Source organism: Strigops habroptila, chromosome 9 (genome assembly GCF_004027225.2).
Source record: "Strigops habroptila isolate Jane chromosome 9, bStrHab1.2.pri, whole genome shotgun sequence".
In the NCBI taxonomy this organism is placed as follows: domain Eukaryota; kingdom Metazoa; phylum Chordata; class Aves; order Psittaciformes; family Psittacidae; genus Strigops; species Strigops habroptila.
Window position 1 is genome coordinate 35075865 of NC_044285.2, and position 21494 is coordinate 35097358.

Sequence of the window (21494 nt, forward strand, 5' to 3'; positions counted from 1 at the left end):
TTCTGGAGGCCATCTCTGTTCACATTAAAGAACATCCCTGAAATACTTGAATAATATTTTTGTAGCATTTCCCTGAAAAATGGTCTGCATTTTCAGGGCAGTTCTCTTGTTCAGAAATTACTGCATTTCTCGGTTTTACTCTGTACAGGTAGCCTGAAATTTCCAAATTTAGAGACATGCCAAACCCTTCAGAAACTGGCCCATGTGTTGTCAGTGAGGGACTAGAAAAGTTATTTATACTCCCGAAGGAGTGAGGGCCGTCATAACCTCATCAGATGCCAGAAGCATGGAAACAAGTCTAAAGATACAATTAATTTTAAGAGTCACTGTAAAATATTTTTTTTATTTATTTTGTAGAACAAGTGTAAATATTAGAACTTAGATTGAATTATAAGCTAAGTAGGTGACTTTGCCTGAGGTTAATCATGGGCATAATCACATCTTTGCAGTATCAAATCACAAGTATTAACAAGAACCTATCTTTAGTAATATCTTTTCTGGTAGATTTTCATTAGTCTCAATGTATTGCAAAAGTCTGAGACCTTTTGAACTATTTTTTCTTTAGTTCAGGCAAATCTTTTGTTTATTTCTTATAGGCTCAGAATCACCATTAGGCTGCATCAGTAAATGTTACGTTGTAGGTCATTCTTTTTTGAACAAAGAGCAAGTAGTATGTGGATTTGCATCCTAAATCATTGAGTATTGTTGTTGATTACTGAATATTCAGTATGATTTTTTTCTAATCAACCAAAGGGAGTTTGTTACTATTTCATTACTTATAGTAATGGAAGCTACTATAGTTACTTATAATAGCTAGAAGCTTTGTGTCAAATTGGGATCTTAGTAGATGCTAGACAACATAAAGAGAAACAATCCTTATCCAAAAGGGCTTTCAGTCTAAGCCCTGGAATCTGCAAACATTGTGGCACATTATAAAGACTGCTTCTCCTGAAATTGTCCCAGACTATCTGCCACAAGTCTTCAGAGAGATATGATTTGAAAAAATTCACTACTAATTATATACACAATGGGAAAATCAACAAAGTTTCAGAACATTACTGCAAGTAGCTGACTTTTCTTGAGGATAGGAGGAAGCAGGTCTCCTACGTAAAGCCAAGTATCTTGGCCACATGAAAATTTGTTGCGTCAATCATGGGGGCAACTGAGTTTCTAAAAAAAAGATAAAAAGGTTAATGGAACATTTTAATGTTGCATAACAACCATCTTAGTCTTGAAAATGGTCAGACGATTTTGGCTACAACTACCAAAGAAAGTAGCCTGAGGTTTCTATCTGATTGGGAAAATTCTAGTCCAAATACATGAGCTCTATAACAGTGTCATGGTTTAAGCCCAGCCGGTAACTCAGAACCACACCTAGTGAGAACACTATCTGAACAAAACCCAAAAAAGGCCAGTCCCTGGCAAACTTGTTAATAAGTAGCACTACTTGCTTTGCTTTAATATCCCTATGACTTATGAACAAAGATTAAGAAACAATTATAGTACAGCCCAAGCGGTACTGAGAAGCATTGCCGGTAGGCATCTCATGTCTTCTGTGCTCAGAAGATTGGCATCTGGTGGATGATTTCTCAATTCCATTATGTGGCCAGTTAAGAGAAGTCTATAAATTTCAGAATAAACCCCAGCACTGCCACACAATCTTTCAGCCAAGGCAGTTATTAAGAACCACACCTTACTTAGGTCAAACTTGTAACTTACTTAGTATGGACCTTTATTATGTCCAAGTATGGACAAGGGGGAACAGCTTTAAACTGACAGAGGGGAGATTTAGATTAGGTATTTGTAAGAAATTCTTCCCTGTGAGGGTGCTGAGGCGCTGGCACAGGGTGCCCAGAGAAGCTGTGGCTGCCCCATCCGTGGCAGTGTTCAAGGCCAGGTTGGACACAGGGGCTTGGAGCAACCTGCTCTAGTGGAAGGTGTCCCTGCCCGTGGCAGGGGGTTGGAACTGGATGAGCTTTAACATCCCTTCCAACCCAACCCAACCCATTCTGGGATTCTGTGATCTTGCCCCTTGGCCAGCGGCAGTGTCTTGTGAGACTCTGCTGGGCCCCGCGGCCGCAGACCCGCCATGGACAGGCTGCCCTGGAGCTCCCTCCCAATTGCGCTGCCCCGCGTTTAACACGTTTTAGTCTTTACGGGCCGTAATTGCGGGTCAAGGGGTGAGAGCCAGGAGAGCGCTGGGACTGGCAGGCTCCAGACCAGACCCGGCTCGAGAAGATGGTGTGAAACCAAGGGGGTGATGGTGCGGGAGAAGACGGGCGCGCTGCGAGCTGCGGGGCCGGAGGGGCCGGGGCGCGGGGCTGAGGCGGAGGCCCCCCCGCGCTGCCGCCCTGCACTTCCCGGCTGCTGCCAGCAAACGCCGCCCTCCGCCAGCGAGCGGGGCCCGCCGCGGGGCCCTCCGGCCCGCCAGGGGGCGCTGCTCCCTGCTCGCCCCCTAGCGGGGCCGGGGTGGGTGCTGGGAGCCGCCATTTTCTCGGCGTGCGCCGGTTCCGAGCGGCTCCGCGGCCGGTGCCGTCAGGACGGGACGTGGCGCGGTGAGTTGTCAGGCGGGCGCAGCCGTGGCGGTCGGTCCCGCGGAGCGGCGGGCGGGACGGGCTCCCCCGCTGTCCGCTCTGGCGGCTCCCGCTGCCCCGCGCAGCAAGGTGCGGCTCCCTGCGCCGGGCAGGGGGCTCGGTCCCTCCGCGCTGCCCGGGGCCCTCCTGCCCCTCCCGCGGATGGTGCCGGGGGTCCCGGGGCGCCGCTGCCCCGGCCGCCGCCTCCACCAGGTGCGGGGTGTCAGCAGGCGGGGGAGGCGTTGCCATGGGAGCGGGCGCGCCCCCCCGCCCGCGTCAGCGCGGGCTTTGCTGCGGGCGCAGCGGTGGGTGCGGTGTGCTCTTTGCATGCAGTCCGAGGCTGATTTGCTGTGCTGATACGCGCTCCCGTGCTCGTCTTTGGTTCTTTTGGCGTATTTGAGTATTGTTTCGCCTGCCCACGCTTGCTTGCTTTTTTGTTAACTAGAACCATCACCTTCTAGAATGCCCTTTCTGCTGCTTGTTGATGAAAACGCAGTTTTGTTCAGGTTTTCTACGGTAAGAATTCAGGAGTTATTAGGAATTCTGCGGGAAGAAGTTCACTCAGATGATATTTCTTCAGCTGTAATTCAAACTTCAGTTCAAACAGTTCTCTTTTGTACAGTGGCTCTGTACTTATGGTGATATATCTCTCTTTAAGAGTTATTGCCATTACTGATGCTCCTGTCTTCCTGATAGAAGTCCTATAAATGCGTGCAAGAAGTATTTTTAGTCTTGATAGTATCTGTCTTGTTCAATTGTCATTGACCTGTGTCTGCTAAAAAGGGTAAATTTGTTCTCGGAACTGTTTTTAGGTACTTTTGCAGAACTGCTTTCATTATCCCTTCATTGCTACAATCTTAACACTGTGATTTTAGTACTTCATATAGCTAAGCAAGATTTTGTTTCTTAAATGAACGATTAGAAACTGCAAGATCTTACAGCAGACCAATTTGGAAGAAAAAGCAAACAACTGGGGGGAAAAATAAGTTTTTTGTCAAATACTTCTTAAAAATCTAATACTTTAACAAAGGGCAGTAGAATATGTATTAAGTCAATCTACTGTTTGTTTATTGTGAAATAAATCAGCACATAAGAGAGGAGACAACAGTGAACTACTTCCTCTAAGAAATCAGGTTTTTCTGGGATGGATTTGTTGATTAAGCTTTTACTTTGATATTTTTCATTTTCGCAAGTGCTTCGTTTTTCTATCTACTTGACTGCTTTGCAGTTTTCTTTGAAGACCTTTAAAGAACACGCAACTACTTCCTTCCTTAGAAAACTTGGCACTACAGCATTGGCCAGCAAGGCAAAGGAACAAGTTAATGATTGTTCTCTACCTCCTCTGACCTTGCCCTTTGTAACCAGAAGCAAAAGTGAGAGAATTGTGCTGAGGGTGGTTGTTTGCTTGTGGGTTTTTCTGGCTGCACCCACTGATACGAGGCAGATTTGCGTTTGTTATCAGAACAGTAAGAAAACGTGTGTTCGTATCTTGGTTTCTGAAGTATGAAGATGGATTTCATTTCAGGCCTCTGTGTACCTGTGATAGGTGTGCTGTGTCTGCTGCCATCCTCCCAGGGTGGGTGAGACAGCTGCAGGGAGCTGAAGAGTTTCAGAAAATCCAATTAATAATCAGATGCAGAATTTCCTGGGAGAGAGAAGAGAAAGCTGGATCATTGGATTCTATTGTCTGCAGTTAGTCTTTCTCCTTTTTGCTGCCCTCTAGTTTTTAATTACAGGATTTTGTTTTGCCCTTTTGGGATCTGGTGGAGTCTCCCCAGTCTTACATCCCTTGCTAGTTTCAGTAAAACATCTGAATTTCAGGAATTCTCTGACCTTTAGGCTCTTCAACTTCATAATGTATTTTCATTTGGATTCTTGGCCAAATATCAGAATTTAAAAATGCTTTTTGTAATCCTAATTTTGGCGTTGTGCCTTCATAAACAATGCTGAAGGTTATGTGAAAAAGAGGATTTTTAACCTTTGCTTTTTGTACCAACAGGAATGTAAATATTGAAATTTGTTCTAAAGGCTGGTGGGAAATAGAGATGAAACCAGTATGTGCTTTGATTAATCTGTTACTAAACTTGGTCTGATTGGATATTAATTTCTTAGGGAAAAACTATTGTAAGTACCTGTTGCATTTGGTTTTTTGTTTGTTTGTTTCAGGAGTTAGCAACTTGCTGCTTTTTATTTTTCATTGCATGGGGTCTGTCTTGTGGCATTCTAATCCAAAATATTTTGAACATGATGTTTGAAAGTCGAGGCTCAGAAATAAGAAGATTTTTGAACATGAAAACCGAGTAGATGTGCATGAAGGTTGAAAGTATGTTAAGGCTGAAGAAGGCACGCTGCAAAGCTTGGATTGAATGGCATTCTATCACATGAAAAGCAGAATGAAGCTGTACTTGCCTTGCAGTTTGTTGTCCTTCCCCTTCTATGTTTGGGGGAGCTTCTTATTAAATAGAAAGGCAAGCAGAGTGTTTTCAGCAGGTGCAACTTTCATGTTTCACTTTTGGTACAATATTATAATTAGAATTAATCCCCAAGTCATCCCAATTTCCTGACAAATTAAATCTAGAGGATAACTCAAGAAAGATTTCCAAGTTTACAAGATGAGTTGTGTGTGTGTACGTATGTGCGTGTGTGTGTGTATATATATGCGTGTAAAAAAATATATACAAACTCACTTCATTCTTTAATGGCAAAACATTCATGCTAGTGACACCAGAAAGTATCTTGATGCTGCTTGTGCATCAGGCTGCAGTTAAGTGAATGTGAATAGTGAACGAAGTGCCACTCTGTGGTCAGGAGCATTAGCTGGGTGGAAATGAACACCATTGCCAGTGGGTGAGGCAGGAGGTGGTGGGCTCTCTGCCCCTCTGTGGTTCTACAGGTTTTCTTTAGAATCCTAAAGATTCAGCAATTTTGCCGTGGCATTAATGATGTTGCTGTAGCTAAAGTTCCATATCTTTATGTCTCCTTGATGAAAGATGCCCTCTTTTCCCACCTTTTTCTTCAGTTACAAGTTTAAATCATTTGTAAAAGGATGTAACGCTAAAAGCTGGAGCAGAGCTCATGCTCAGCAAAGGAGATGCATCCCAGAGTACCGCAGGTTTGGCTGGGCATTTTTTACTACTGGCTATTTTACTTAATATATCCCCATTGTCTGGGTAATTTTTTGTTTCTTAACCAAAAGAGCCAATAACTCAACTTTTAGGGATTACATTTCCATAGTGATGCATTTTATGACCACAGAATTAAACTTCATTTACTTGTTTTGTTTAGCTCCTCTGCTTCATAGTTGATGAAAGTAGTGTGTAATTTCTGCTTTTAGGAGGGTAGGAACTGCATAGTTTGCATAGCCCCCAAACATATTGGTAGACTTTCATGGATGGAAGTATGCTTCAGGTTGTGTTAAATATAACTTCCAAGCTGTTTTCAGTTAAGGGGAAAAGTTCTGGAAGTTTAATCTCAGTTTCTTGAGGAAGAGGTTGAAGCTAAATCAAATTGCTGTTAATAACACAGCAGTTAATATATTAAATGTTCTAAAGTTAAAATATAAAAATTATACAAAACATTGATTTTTATATCACTTGAATTGTATGTCTAACTTGTAAGTGTATAATATAAAATGAAGAATCTTTTGGGAAATTGATCCCCCCCCCCCAGTGTTGTAGTACCAAATCTGAAATGTATTCTTGCAGTGAGTTATGTAAGAAGCTTGTTATAAGAGGGTAACAGTAGAATAATTCAGCAAATTAAGACATTGGAAGGGGATATGGCAAGTGGATGGAAAAACTAATAGCCTGATTTTCCAAAGAGTTGGGGAGGGAAAAGCCAGAAATACAAAAATTATTCTTTCTTTATGGTTTGCCTTAAAGAATACTTAGAGAATCTCAATAGGCTTAAATGGCACAATTCTAGAGACCTTGTAATTAAAAATTGGTATCTAAATTATACACAGACTTCTGAATGATTTACAGCAGTATAGTGCCTTGAATGACAAATATTTCATTATATTCCCATTTGTGCCATAAATAAAGCATTCATCCTACTGGAACTGCCAGAGAAACTTGAGACCGCCAGGATTGCTCCTTCCTTCATTATAGTTTTGTTTTGTTTTGGTGGGGGCTTATTTGAAGTCTTGTGCTCTTGGTTTTGGCTCTCTTAATGTCTACTTCTACATTTAGTATCGCTTTCCATATCGTTCTCAGCGTGTGAGGTTTGGTAGCCTTTTTTCTGTGTTGGTTTTGGTGGGGTTTTTTTGGGGGTTGGTTCCCTCCCAGCACCTTATTTTTAAGTACTGTCATCTGTAGGCAGTTTATTTCAGTGGCAGCAGCTGTCAGAACCAGACATTTGCTTTAGATAAGTTTTCCTGCGTCCAAATTAAAAATGCCAACATCTCTTTCCACACTTTGCTTTGTACTAAACACCTGGCAAGCTGTGGTAGAGCTAAAATGGTGTTCTCCAGACCTTTAGCCCTTCTCTTATTTGATTGCTTTGGTTAACACTGATCTGTACACTCATTAATGGCTCTAATTGATTATGTCTTATGTTTGACTTCAGACATCTCTGTAGGACCGTGTACGTGCTCCTGTCAGCATGCCAGCTATAGCAGCTGGTATTTACTCCTTCTTTCTCATACATGCAGCTAAAGTTCTTCTGAAGACATTTATTTTGTAAGTTCACAAGTTTTCTTTTTCCTTGCCCATGGCAGGTCCAGATTTGTCCTACTCTTGTCTACTGAGAGCTCTGCCATGAATCCATTCTTGTTTATTGCTCTAGTCCATACCCATGACTTCTTCCTGAAGAAAAATACAATACGAAAATAATTCTCAAAATTGTACACTTTGATTGGCTTGGTTGTGTTTATTTCTAAGATAGTGTAAAAGCCTTTGTGACTATCAGGAGGATCTAATAGCCTACTGTAACCTTGAGCAGCTGACTGACTTCTGTGATGATAAACCCTGATGAGAAGTTAGGTAGGGCCTGTTTGAAAAACAGATGAATGAAGCTGAGGCGAATTTATGTAAGCTTTGGCACTGAATCAGAAGGTGGTGTGTAGATACAGACCCTCTTTATAAAGTTTAAAAAAAAAAAAAAAATCCAAACACCCCCCCCAAACCTCTAAGCAGGATTTTTTTTAAATGGCTATTGATAATTAGATATAAATATGATGAGATTTGTCAACGCTGTTCAGATAAATCCTGTGTTTGTTGTGGTTTTATTCTTTATAAGTACACTTTCAGTTAGCAGCACGCACCTCCCTTGATCTAATTGCAGCTGAGCCAGCACAAGAGTGACGTGCTTAATCTGTGTATCAGCTGGTACAGTATGTCCTGTTTGATATTTACTTGGTGCACTACTCACATTTCAAAACTCAGCCAACAAGAAACACTAACATTGCTCTGTCATCAGCATGTCAGGCTGTAGAAGCTCCATGTTTATATACCCTTTGGTCAGAAACATGAGGTTGGGCAAGTAGGTTTTTGATTTGGAGGTTACTGCCATGCCTGTTGTGTGGAAGAATTGAAAATAACTCCTTAAAATGCCAATCTGCTTCAGGGTTAAGGATGGAAATAATCATGTCTAATAAAACACACTTGAAAGAGAAAAGCGGGTTCGATGCTTTTCCTGTAAAGCATTTCAGATCTAGGTAATGTGATGATGTCATATTTTTGCATAAAATCACACCTGCTAATATTTTTCCAGCTGAATTGAACACGTTTGGCTTGCGAAACCACAGTGTACAATTTAGCATTTTGAGTTAACATTTTTGCTATACTTCCTTGTCTTCTAAAATCTAATCAATAACTAAATTTGTACTTTAGCTTGGTAGTGGGAGGTGTCTTGTGACAAATACCTTCAGATGTTTAAAAGCAGGATTAAACTTGGCTCAGACTCTGGAAGTCTTTCAGGCTAAAACAGGCTTTGTTTACTCACTGCATATATAAGAAGATATTTAACGCTTCAGTAATGGTTAAAAAAAATCTCTTGCATTTTATAAGTGAAAATGAACTTTAACATTTCTGGACTTTCTACTTTTAATTCATATGTGATTAATTAAATCAATGCAGGAAGGCTTAATTAACTTCTGAATACATAAAGTATACTCTCTGCACTCGGGTTTGCTGCTGGTATGTATTGTAGAGTCTTGTGTACTTGTTGTAGTTGGCTGCTTTTTACCAGTTTATGTTTCTCAGCCATAAATCATTCAAAAATTTACCTTTGGTTATTTTTCTTCTGCAGTTAATGTTTGTCTGAGTGTGGTTATGGTGCGGGCTGTTGTTCTAAACCATCACTCTAACTAACTGGAGTTAAATACCTGTTAAATGCTAAAATACCTGTGTAGAAATACTATTCCTAAGTTAGTTTTAATTTTACCCTTTGAACGGTTGCTCTTAACAGTTGTTTGAAATACAAATAATTGATGTTGCATTTCAAGTAGTACTAACATTGTATTTAAAGCAGTACTTGCACAGGTGAAGAGTTTCCCCTAATTCTTAATAACTATGTTAATGTCTCTCTTAGATAAAATTATACTGAGATGTAAACCAACTATGTTTAGAGGGGCTGTTATAAGGAAGGGCCTTCATAATGTGGATGGAGGTTTGTTAAAGTTAGTGAATACCTGTGAGGGGTCTGTCCTGCTGCTATCATTGCAGTGTTTAGACGTGGTTTTGAGAAGCTTCTAGAATCATGGTTAAGTTTATCTGTTCCAAAATATTAAGAATAAACAATGTGATCGATATTTTTGAGTAGTTACTTCATATTAAAGCATTGATCAGTGGTGACTGGACCTTCTGTCAGCACTTACTGCCCTCCGGGCATGTGCTTCTCCTGCTGTTTTGATTGTGAGGATGGAGATAGGTTGCTTACCTCCAGAAAATCCAAATGTGGCAAATATTTTGATTATTGCTATGTTGAGGGCATAATTTATTTTTCATTGACTATGTTAATAGAAGGAGTTTGGAAATTTTCATAGCACTGTAGAAAAAACTGTTTGAAAGAATAAAGCTGCTAATCTCCGTGTGATGAATGCATTACCATGAAATCATAGAATTGTTTTGTTTGCAGGGGACCTTAAAGATTTTTTTAGTTTTATCCTAATGCTTATTTCCAATTCTATTTTCCTCAATTGTTAAAACTTCCAGTACAGGACATAGAGATATTTGGGGTTTTATCTGCTTCAAATACTGCTGTTCTATCTGGCTGAAAGGCATTATCCTGTGATTTCCATTGCAGTTGAGGGTAGTACAGACACTGAATTTTGGGTAGTTCTGTTAGCTTATTTTTGCCTGGCATTCACATTTACTTAGAAGTAATCAATGAAACTGAAAAAGAATATTACTTACTGTAAGTAGTGCATTTGTGCTATAATCAAGATTTTATTTATATGTGTGTATATATATATGCCCCTGGTATGTATTAATCTATTTTTTTATTCTATATGCATGTGATACTGCTGTATCAGACTTCTTTTCTTTGTAAGAATGGCAGATTTTAACATGAGTTCTGATAACTGAGCACTTAAGTGGTGCTTAGAACATGTAGGTAGATAGTTCATTAGAAGTGGGGGCATAATTCTGTCTCCTAACTGTTTTTAACTTCATATATCATAGTCATCACCGTGATATGTGGTCACCCCATATGGCGTAAGGAACCAAAAAGCACAAACCAAGGGTGATCTTTGTGTGTCTAATAAATTCCTGAGATCTGTCAGCCTTGGATCTTGGTCTGTCTTCACCCCTGATTTCACTACGACAGGGAGGGCAAATTACAGAGGCTATCTGAGCAGATAATCTCTGATTTGCTGCGGTTATTTTGTACGCAGCAGATCAAAGAGGGATGTAGAAACTCTGTTCTGATTTTAAAATAAATATAAACTAAAAAAATGGAATATATAAAAATGTAATTAGAATGAGTTGTTTTTTCACTGTTCCTGAACTCGTTTCTATAAAAGGAAAATAGACATGAAGATATACAGCTATTCAAGGTAGCATATGCATTTGTTTTGGTTCTTCAAGGGACATTTTAATAAGGAGTCTCTGGAGGATGTGAGGTAGGCCTTGTTTGCTGCCTTGTAAAAGTCTTTTAGGCATGCAGATTAGAAAATTAGTATGCAGCTAACAGTATTTGAGTAATACAAATGGTTTTATGAATGCAGTATAGGGTAATAGTGATAGATACATAGGTCACTTGAGATCTTTACAGAAACATTCCTAGAGGATGTAAAATAAAGTCTTGAAATGAAATAAAGATGAACTTTGAAACTTGTTACGAAAAATTATTGGTTCCAGTATACTTAGGTATATTAAAAAATACATGAATTGTGACAGCTTTCATATTACTACATGTAATTACTGATTATGGGGGGTTTTGCCCTTCAAAGTCAAAACAAGCATATAGGTCAGATTTGTAGGTCAGTCAATGTAATTTATTCAGAAGCTATTTTTGAATCTGCTAAGCTAAACCAGCAAGCCACGGTATAATTCCTAGTGTCATTACATTAGTCACAAACTGACCTACAGAGGGAATTGTAGCCTGGTATCCATGATCACATGAAGCAAGCATGCTGAGTCTCTAACGTCATCTTTTCTCAACATGCTTACAGGTTAATTACCTTTGTCATCTTGGCAAAGGATGCAGCGATCCTGCAGTGCACAGGCACTTTAATTTTACCCTTCCGCTTCTGGACTTTGGAATAGGTTTTGTCCTTCCTGTAGAAGATAAATCTGGTGTTGTATGAGCAATTATTAGAATTGTAACATCTGCATTGACCTTACAGAAAGTATGATCACTATTAATGCAGGTGTTGGCGAAGGAATGTGTTCAGGAAGCTACATTTTTGCATGCTGGCCTACCTTATACAGGTGAGGACTGGAAACAAATACATTTCAGGATCCATATAGAAAATGGAGAAGGACACTTGTTCAAACAAACACATATTCAGTCTTCTCTGCATTTCTCTTTGCTAATTGCTGAATTATTACTGCTTTATGCTAAGAAGTCCATTTGGGCAGCCTCATAATAATTTACCACTTAATAAAGGAGTAAGTTTGAAATGTGTGTCAGCAGTAGCCTGTGTTTTACCCAAGACTTTCTAAATCAATAGGATCACTGCACTTGTCAGGACAAGAGGTGAATTTTTACTATGCTGTTGGGGTGAAGGCAATGACTCTGTCAGTTTGTGATTCTTGCACAGGATCTGTGGGAACCAAGTTGTTTGCTTTCGTCCTTGTGAAAGAAGGAGCTTGTTCAAGTGCTCTTAGAAGCCTTCTGGTGCAAAAGGGCGCGGGCAGGGCTTGCAGTTGGTTTTCACCCTGGAAAAATACAGGGAGGAATAGGAATGTGGGACAGGTGGTAAGGAGAATGATGTTCCTTCAGGGAGGGAAGGGAGGAAAAGCTGAGGTGATGGCTCTCTTTTGATAGAGAGCATAGGCAGGGCAGGGAAAGTGGAAGCAAGTGTGTTGGGCATGAACACTTCTGCTGGGTAGTCCACGACACTGATCTTAAAAGCAGAGCACAGCACTTTGGTAAAATGCCCCAGTGAAACATCTGATAGTTTATTACCTGAGATACTTTGCTAAAAGGAAAACTGAGCTGTATGGCTGTACAAGATGACACAAGTCCAAAGGCTTCTTTCTTTTTGATGATGGTTTTACCAGTCCATCTGTAATGGGCATGGTGGTCATGGCCTTTGTATGGAGAAACATAGACAGGTGTGTTTCAGAACTGGGCTGTAAAATCCTGCAAGTGTGGTCTGGCTTAAATCAGTATTTTAAATTCTGTAACTTCTTATTTCAGTTTCAGAAGCCTTTTGGCAGGGTCTTGCCCAGAGCTTTCGTTAAATATTTTCTTGATTTATTTCTTGCAGTGTTTGTTTGTTAAGAAGTAGAACGTGCTTTCAAAGCTATAAAGCTATAAACCTGTGTTTTCCAGGTAAATTTATATTGGCCTGTAAAACTTCATGATCTTCCTCCCTTTCTTTAAGAATTTTCCTGTTTGTAATTTTCTGGTGATCGTCTCTGGCCGGGGATGCAGGCAAGGGTGAGATGGGAGGGAAAAGGAAGAGGCATTATTTTAAAACATAAAGGATGGGTAGTTTAATTTAGCAGGTTTTCGAGCTTGCGTATGGGAATGATCTATTCTCCTGTAAAACTAAACTGTTTATTCTTTGTTCAGGAAATCTGAAAGGAGAGCCCTACTTACGAAGAGATGACATGTAAAGTCGCAGATAACTCGGAAGCTTGTGCCACTCCAGACACTGACAGTGACCAGGAATGGGCACAGGAACACTACCGACTGGGAAGTTTTGTTGCATTTCCTCTCAGCTGTCCGGTTTCGGCGTCAGCACTGGCACGAGCTGGCTTTGTTTATACTGGAGAAGGTGACAAAGTGAAGTGCTTCAGTTGCCATACAACTGTGGAAGGATGGGCGCCTGGGGATTCTGCAGTTCAGAGACACAAAAAGCTTTCCCCAAATTGCAAATTTATTACTGAATCTACTTTTGTGGAAAATAACATACATCCTCTCGCTCAGAACTACCAGCACAGAACTGAAAATGGTTCCAGCAATTCAGCCCTCCCGTGTGCTCTGGATGACACATCTGATATGGAGGCAGATTACCTTTTGAGAACTAGGCAGGTTGTGGATATGTCAGATACCTTTTATCCTAAAATCCCCGCTATGTGCAGCGAAGAGATACGATTAAAGTCTTTCCACAACTGGCCCCTCAATGGCCAGTTGACACCAAAGGAATTGGCTAATGCTGGATTCTGTTATACAGGTGTTGGTGATCAAGTGACATGTTTTTGTTGTGGTGGAAAACTGAAAAACTGGGAACCTGGTGATGGAGCTTGGTCAGAACACCAGAGGCATTTCCCCAAATGCCTTTTTGTCTTGGGCCGGGATGTTGGAAATGTCCCAAGTGAATCTGTTCCTGCTGAGCTTGGGAGAAGTGGTCTGAACAATGCACAGCATCCAAGGAATCCATCTATGGCAAATTATGGAAGACGTTTACAAACATTTTCAACTTGGATATATCCTGTTGACAAGGAGCAGCTTGCTGAAGCTGGGTTCTATAGCATAGGTAAGCCAGACCTTCAAATGGCTGATGTCTTTTACAAAGAAATGTTATACGAGTGTCTTGTTATGAAAAAGATAAGCATTCTTTTATTCTAATATGCAGTGATTTGCCAGGATTTCTTTACTTTGTAAACTGCTTTTCAAAATTCTTGTGTAAAATGATATACATTATAGTGTGGTTTTAATAGCAAAGAATAAATTTGGTCATAAATTCATTTTTAGCAGTGAAACAGCAAAGTATGTTTTCCTTGCCTGCTATCTAACTTTGGTCTAAGGAGTGGGTTGTGGCCTGTACAGAAGCCTACGAACAAGACAATCCAGCTTGTGTGCCATTTTATTTAGCTGATGTGTTTGAGCATTCAGACACCCAAAATCAGCAAGTACCGATACCACCTACTGTAAAAGGTATATGAAGACAGTGACTCCAGTAGAAGAGCTTTTACTTTTAGACATGCAGTGTTTGACTTGGAGAAGACTCCAGTGTCTTTGTGCATTGGTTTCCCAATTAGATTGAACCGCACAGTGCTCTTAAAGTTCTTTGAAGTTCTTCACTGAGAGATGCTATATGAGTGCCAAGTGTTACTCTTATTAGGTCACAAAGAAAAGGGGATTATCTGGGATAATTTCTTGCTCTCATCTTAATTAACTTCTCTCTCAGTAGCTCTCAGAAGAATTGTTTCAATCTGATTCCATTTATTTTACTTGTGGCCATAAATAAAACCTTTGATATATTCTTGTATGGGTGAAATATGGGCAATATTTATACCCAGTAGAACTGTGTTTATTGATTTCTTCTTGGATTCCTAAAAGTACCTGGCTTCTCACAGCCAAGTGAGATCTGTATTGTGGAGGAACACTAAATGGGCACCATGTTATCTCACCCAATGGCTGTTCAAGTGACTTCTGTGAAAACTCTGCTTCTTGTGGCCTGAGAATGATTTAGCTCTGTAGGAAAAATCTATCCATACCTCCTCTCATTTCAATAAACACAGTATCTGTGCAGTTTCTGGCACAAGCTTTGACTGCAGTAGGCATAGTGCTAGAGCAGAGAGTGTGGTTTCTCCTAACACCTCCTCAGTCAGTTCTGCTACTTCTGTATAGAGCCCATTAATCTCAGTGGTGAAACGGAGGACACCAAAAAGGCACATCTTTAATGCTTTGTGGTAGGCTTCATGGCATGTTTACCAGTGGATTGAGATACTTGTAATCGATTATTTTTAGCTTTCGCTTTTTACCTGTATAATTACTTGCTAAAATAAAATTCAGGAATATTACATGCTCAAGACTCTCCTGAACATTTGTTTCAAATCATACGTGGCATGCTTTAAAGCAGAGTTCTTTTTAGTTGCAGTTGCTAATCAATAAGATAAACATCTTTTTTCTTAATAAAGTAACATTTTAGTTGAAAACTTACTGTTATGCCTACTAGAAGTATTTAACTTCCTTCTCATGTGTTTCCTCAGGTAATGATGATCATGTTCTGTGTTTCCACTGTGGGGGAGGATTGCAGGAATGGAAGGAAAACGAAGACCCATGGGATCAGCATGCCAAATGGTTTCCTGGGTAAGGTATTTTTTACTGTTTTCTTGTTGCATTCCTGAGTCTTACTTACAGTATATTACATTTTAATGACAGAGCATACTAATGAAGGCTTTGGAAGGTTGACTCTGGCTTAAACATTTTTCAGATTTAGGAAAATAATTTTAATTTCTTTTGTTGCCTTTTGTTGCCTTCCTCCGCTTCTTTCTCCTTCGTTCTTGTCATGTAGGCACCAAAGACTATCAGTTGTTTTCTATGGTTTATGTTTTTCCTTTCCAATAAGTAGAAAAGATTTTAAGGCGTTTTTTGCATGGTATCCTTATTTTTGTTGTTCCATCTGTTCTACCTTCTGTAGTCCTCATATTACATGTATAAACATGAACATACGCTTTAATGTTATATTGGAGGCCTCAAAAGAGGACGTTAACCTAATGCCATCTTTGAGAGGTAGGAAGGAGTTTTTAAATCAGGTGGGAAAGAAGTAAATCTCAAGAGGTTGAGGGCAAACTAACTCATTAGAGGTAATCAGCCTGAAAGGGTGTCTTGAATTAGTACCTTCTGAGTAACTGCCACATCAGCGTGTTTGCTTGTCAGCTTGTTTGTAGGAATTACTACAGGAAAGAGATTTCTGTGTCTGGACTTAACTGGTGTCTCAGCCTGGAAAATCATGAAGCTTTATTAATAAGTATCTGATTTCCAAGCACTACATTCTAACTGTTATTTAATAGGTTCATAAATGCCAAAGTTTGTAACTTGGGTCAGGATACAAAATGACTAACTTCTGTCATGGTGCACGCAGACCTGAAGAAGTCAGTAGTGGTGTTCAATTCGAAACACACTTCAGCATCATTTTAAAGGGTTGAGGATTCCCGACCCAGAGGTAGTTTTTAGAAAGAGTGCCAGTTTTGTCTAAAATCTGTCTTGAGGAAAGGCAGAATAGTACATGACTCATTGTTTCTTACAGGTGGGTAAAAGCTGTCCAAGTACAAGACTTAGTTACTTGTATAACGTTGATAAAATCCATGTCTTTTGTGCATTTACTGCCAGATTTGTCTTCTGTAGTGAAAGGCTCACTGGAAGTTAATAGTTATGAATTAGCTGATCCTTTTTTCACTAGTGGTACAGGCAGCTTTTCATTATTAGTGTCAGGCACTTGAAAGACATGCTGTTCCAAGCTTTTGGCCTGGTGCAGTGAATGGTTAAGATGCAATTTTCTTGCTACATTTCACTTCTCCTTGTATGGGCTTGATTTTGGTTTAGGTTGCTTAAATGATGTCAGGTTTGATTACTTCCTCTCAGATCATTAACTGTCTGATATGGAGTGTTTGTTTGCACATCAACTTCAGTGGCAGTGTATCAGTCTCACAGCATGCTGTCTGTGTCCATGGACTGCTGAAGATGAAGTAACTGATGAAGGTAGAGAACTAATGTTGAGGAGTTACGGCATTCCTTAAATCTTCTGGTAAGGAACAGCTCTGCCCAGTGGTTGGAAAATAGTGAAAGAAGGTGCATGAGGCCAGTGACTGCATTTCTTTGATTGCAGAAGACTAAAAGAACCAACATTAAATGACGTTTCTGATGTTGACTAAACATTTAGATTTCAAAAGCAACCATTCTGTATGATATAGGAAAGGTATCAAAGCTTTCCAAAGTTATGCAGTCAGGTTTTGTTTGCTGTTTATGCAGTTTTATTATAACTAATTTTTTCTTGATTTATAGGTGCAGATTTGTGAGAAAGGAAAAGGGGATAGAATTTATAAATAATGTTCACTTAAGAGATGGATGTAGGGATTCAACAGTAAGTGTCTTGCTTATTCATCATCCTTTTGTTAAAAGAGAAAACAATCTTAATGTAATTTTCATACGAAGTTATTCTTGTAATGATCTGTGTATCATTTAATCCTCCCGCTGCTGCTTTCATTAGCAGAAAGTAAAAGACATCAAAATATGTTTTGGTTCTGTCATTCAGAGCGTATAGATCTCCCAGCTCTCAGCTGGGTTGGGGATCACAGGTAGAGGACCTGGTATATGGGGTACTGAACAAGTGCCATCGGTTTGATAGCCTGGGAACCTAAGGTGCATGATGAAAAATGTCCTTATTCAAGTGCAGTAAATATTTTTTCCTGTCTTGTTGGTAGAGCATTGTTAAACTTGTATGCAGTCACGAGAAAGTGAAACTGATGTTGTTTATAGTTCTTCCATATACTAAGAGTCGTGTACTTATGATTATAGTAAAGATGGGTTAAAATGAAAATGTAAACCAGACTTAACAGAACAGTGATCCCTTTGCAGTTGTTCAGAGCAGATTTAATAGTCAATAAAATAACTGAGGTCAAATAGCTATTTTCTTGTAACTGTATGTTTTCTTCTACTTTCTTCAGAAATGTAATTTTGTCTATTTCACTTCTAGACAGAAGCTGCTGAAGGGACAATACATCCTACAGGTAACTGTTTAGAAAAAACCAAAACACCCCCCACATTCTCCTTCCCCATTGTGGTATATCCATATTTGCATATAAAGACAATGGTTACTTCTAAAAATACCCCTATAACATTTTTAAATTAAGCATGAGAGGCAGATTGTTGGGTGATCCTCTTCCATTGCTTCTGAACAGTTGTGGAATTAATTTTATTTCTTTTAGGTGAAATCTAATTGTGGTTGGATAAATATTGTAAAGATTATAAACCATGAAAGTAGCATGCATAGGACGCAGTCGTCTTTTTATAGCTAGTAAGTGTGCATCAAGTATTGAATCAGTAGTCCTGGGGGATGAATGGTGAATACCAAACTGCTACAATCATCACTGCTTCTTGTGAGGCAGGAGGAGTTGGCCTGTTAAATGGCAAGGACTAGGAAGCTGAGAAAGCTTGAGTAGCTTGTTATGGTATTATGCATTCCTGCAATGTTTTTCATAAATACCAAGCAATAAAAAGACAAGACAATTAAAGGGGTGGTAGGAAGACAGTCAAGCAGCAGTTACACAAAACCTGGTTTAGAAATCTCTCACACACTGCTCACTTACGAGAGTGAAAATTAGGTAAAAAAATTTTGCTCAAGAGATTTATTTTTGGACATTAAAAAAAAAAACCTGAACAAAGAGGGTGTTAAAATATCTCAGCATAGCAGCATTTATATATATAATCTATAAAATAAGTAGCATTAATACCTCAAAAGTGTATACTATTTAAAGAATAGTCTGGTGTGCTTCTGGGAAAGGCTATTCATGCTGACTAAAAAGCCAAAATTTTTGTGACAATGACATTTAAAAATAAAAGGAGGAATAACTTTAAATGGTGGGGACTCTGGTGGCAAAATGAAACCAGCACAGCAACACACTGTCAAGTACTCAGTATACTCAAAATGAAAAAGATTTTAGTAGGGGATTATTTATTTTCCAGTATAAATTTTGTGTGGGACAGAAGCATTTGCCGCCTTGGACGATAAGAAAAAGTGTGCTTCTAGGTGGTGCTTCTTTCCTATTACTTGTGTTCCAGCAATGCTGGGACATGCAGGTGACGCTCTGAAAGCCACTGTGGTACGCTGCAAATAGACCAAACCCAAGAGTTCTAACTCGGGAGACCTGTAGTGTAAGATGAGCATATGGGTGAACTCCTAGGGAGGGAAAAGACCATCTGGTTGGCATGAAAGACAGAGATCTTACCAGCCTACTCTTTTAATAAGATTTTTAATGGATATTATGGGAGAAAAAGAACTTGCAATGAAGATGGGCGTTATTTCTGTGGTTGGCTATGCAGAGCTTTCCCCCAGTGGCAGGGGAAGGCATTTGAAGTTTGTGTTTTCAAAGGGGGCACACTAGAATAAAGCAGCGCTCATGCAAAATGCAAAATTGATTCTTTCTGTGTTACACATTTATAAGCTTTTGAAGTATGGGCATTTTGAAAATGGAGGCAGGGAGGGAAATCACATCCTCATTCTTTTTGGGGGAAAAAAAATAAACCAAATTACTTAACCAGTATCAGTGAGCTTTTCCTGCAGCTTCTGTTCAAGTTTGGGGAAAGCTGTCAATGGGAAGTCTGTGAAAAGAATGGTTCCTGATTGAAATATGTGTATCTAAATTCTATAGATATTTCAAGCTCTTGCAAATAAATATAGATAGCTGAACCCCCTGCTTGCATTGGCCTGGGAGATGTAATGAGATGGGGGAGAGGAGGGGCAGAGGATTCCTTTCTGCAGCTTCGTTTCCTATCTCTTGTAATTTATTTTTTCCTTTTTTAAAGGTATGACCTTTAAATCATACAAAGAAAACCTTGTCCTTGTGTGTGAAGAAAAAAAGAGAGATTCACCCATACTAAGTATGTTCTTTTTATATGTGTATTTTCCACAGATCTCAGCACTGAAGAGAAGTTAAGACGCTTGCAGGAAGAAAAGCTCTGTAAAATCTGTATGGCTAAAGACATATCAGTCGTCCTCATTCCCTGTGGCCACCTCGTTGCCTGTAAGGAGTGTGCTGAAGCACTTGACAAATGCCCTCTGTGTCGTACAAATATAATGAAAAAACAGGAAATTTTTATGTATTAGTGAAAAGCACAGCACTGTGGATTCATATTTTCCTGGGTTATTTGCTTTAATTAGGTGTAATGCAAACAATGCAGTTAATTCCAGCCTGTAATCACATGGCTGATTTGAGAATTTCCTGCTGCCAAACTCTACAGACATTTTAACATTTTAAAAATTGTTTTCCTTAAGTGAATTTTGAATATTGAAAGGCAAATATATATATTCTGTAATTTGAGTTCATAAACCTAATTTGGGAAATCTGAAGTAATGCAAAGCTGTATTTATGTAATCATTCCTTTGCTTCGCTGTGGTAGGACTCAGTATGACTGAAGCTCATGCAAATACAGTTGTATAAAGAGTCTGGCCCTATGTAACAATTGTAAATAAGTGAATTAAAATATTATTATATACACGTGTATTATAGCTGAGATTTTAACTTCTCAAAAATATTTTGTAAGATTGAAAGTTTTTATTTCTGTATAACTTTGGTTGTGACATAATTCAGAGAATATGTGTAAAGCTGCTGCTGCAGTGTGTCACCTTCTGTTCACTACTGCTGCTTTGTGAGTTTGTCTGCTTTGATAGACAATTCCTGTCTCCCCATTTATTTTTTTGGGGCTTAGTTGTATAAATTGGCTATCTGTTTTTCACAAAAATCCCTCTATATATAAATGTACATCAATTTCATTCCTTAAAAGAGAACTCAAGAGAAATGAAGGAGATTTTACCTGCTTTGTGCCCTTCGTGAAAGGAGCAGTCTCGTTTTAATCTTGCCCCTTACACAAAAAAGGCTTCAATTTTTAAGGACTGTTTTAGTGAGAGCCACCTCAAAATACTTAATAAACTATTTCTTACTGGATCGATCCTCAATTCTCCAGTTAAAAAAATACCACAGCTTTGTATTTAATTCCAGCTGGTTTGCCATCACTCTACTTAATTACACGACTTCCTTATTTTGTGGAGCTACTAATATGTTCTGTGTATGTATTTTTTATCTTTGAGTCCTACACTCTAAGAGATGTAGAATATAGGCGATACAGAATATAGTTTTTCACGATACAAGTTTCACATTTAATGTGTACAGAGATTTAATGTCTCCTTTTTCTATTTTTTTACACGATCACTGTGGTTATGTGCCGGTGGAATGTTATGAATATAAAGTGCAACCCAGTTTCTCCTTGATCAGCAGATTTGATTCTCACATGCAAAATATAATCACAACAGAATGTTGCTTTCTGTTGCTTTTTGTAATTCAACTGTTACTAATTTGAGTGTTTTTAAGGATAACATATATTTTAATTGGAGAGGGAATAAAATCTATTGTTTGTATAAATTAAAGTTCCTTGATTATAAAATCAAAGTATGTTAATTCTAATATTTTTTTGGTATTAGAATGTGGTTCTTAGGTTTATGTGATGACTCAAAATTCATAAGGAATTCAGCATGGAAAGGTGGTGTTTTCCTGTTTGTGCCTTTGTGCAGAGTTCAGTGGTTCAGGTAACTCATGCATACAGGGATTTTTCAGGACAGACACGGACTGGCGATTCCCACAGGCTTGTTTCTAGCCCCCGTGTGCACTCACAGGGAGGGTTTCTGTACCTTCCAAGGGAATAAAGGGGAGTGGGGTAGGGGGTGTTTGCCTATGAGCTGGTGTATCTCGCCTGAAATAGCTTGTTCAGTTAACGCTGCGAACCGTGTTTTGCTGACTTGCCTCAGCAGATGGCTTGTTACCTAACCTTGACCCAAGTCATGTGAGAGAGACGATCTGGATGAGC

General features: G+C 39.3%; 1 protein-coding gene across 1 annotated transcript; it reads left to right on the plus strand.

The window, feature by feature from the left end:
- The first annotated feature begins 2464 nt into the window (after positions 1 to 2464).
- XIAP (X-linked inhibitor of apoptosis) lies at positions 2465 to 21079 on the plus strand. Its single transcript, XM_030497169.1, has 6 exons — positions 2465 to 2555; positions 12759 to 13665; positions 15125 to 15224; positions 16920 to 16998; positions 17611 to 17644; positions 19547 to 21079. The coding sequence occupies exons 2-6, from the start codon at positions 12792 to 12794 to the stop codon at positions 19738 to 19740; spliced, it is 1281 nt and encodes a 426-aa protein (XP_030353029.1). The 5' UTR covers positions 2465 to 2555; positions 12759 to 12791; the 3' UTR covers positions 19741 to 21079.
- Positions 21080 to 21494: the final 415 nt, after the last annotated feature.

Excerpts from the sequence above, each read along its gene's own strand:
- XIAP (XM_030497169.1), top strand. The coding sequence starts at position 12,792 with ATGACATGTAAAGTCGCAGATAACTCGGAAGCTTGTGCCACTCCAGAC. Across the intron at positions 13,666-15,124 it reads AGCTGGGTTCTATAGCATAG|GTAATGATGATCATGTTCTG; the intron begins GTAAGCCAGACC and ends GTGTTTCCTCAG. Across the intron at positions 16,999-17,610 it reads ATGGATGTAGGGATTCAACA|ACAGAAGCTGCTGAAGGGAC; the intron begins GTAAGTGTCTTG and ends TTTCACTTCTAG.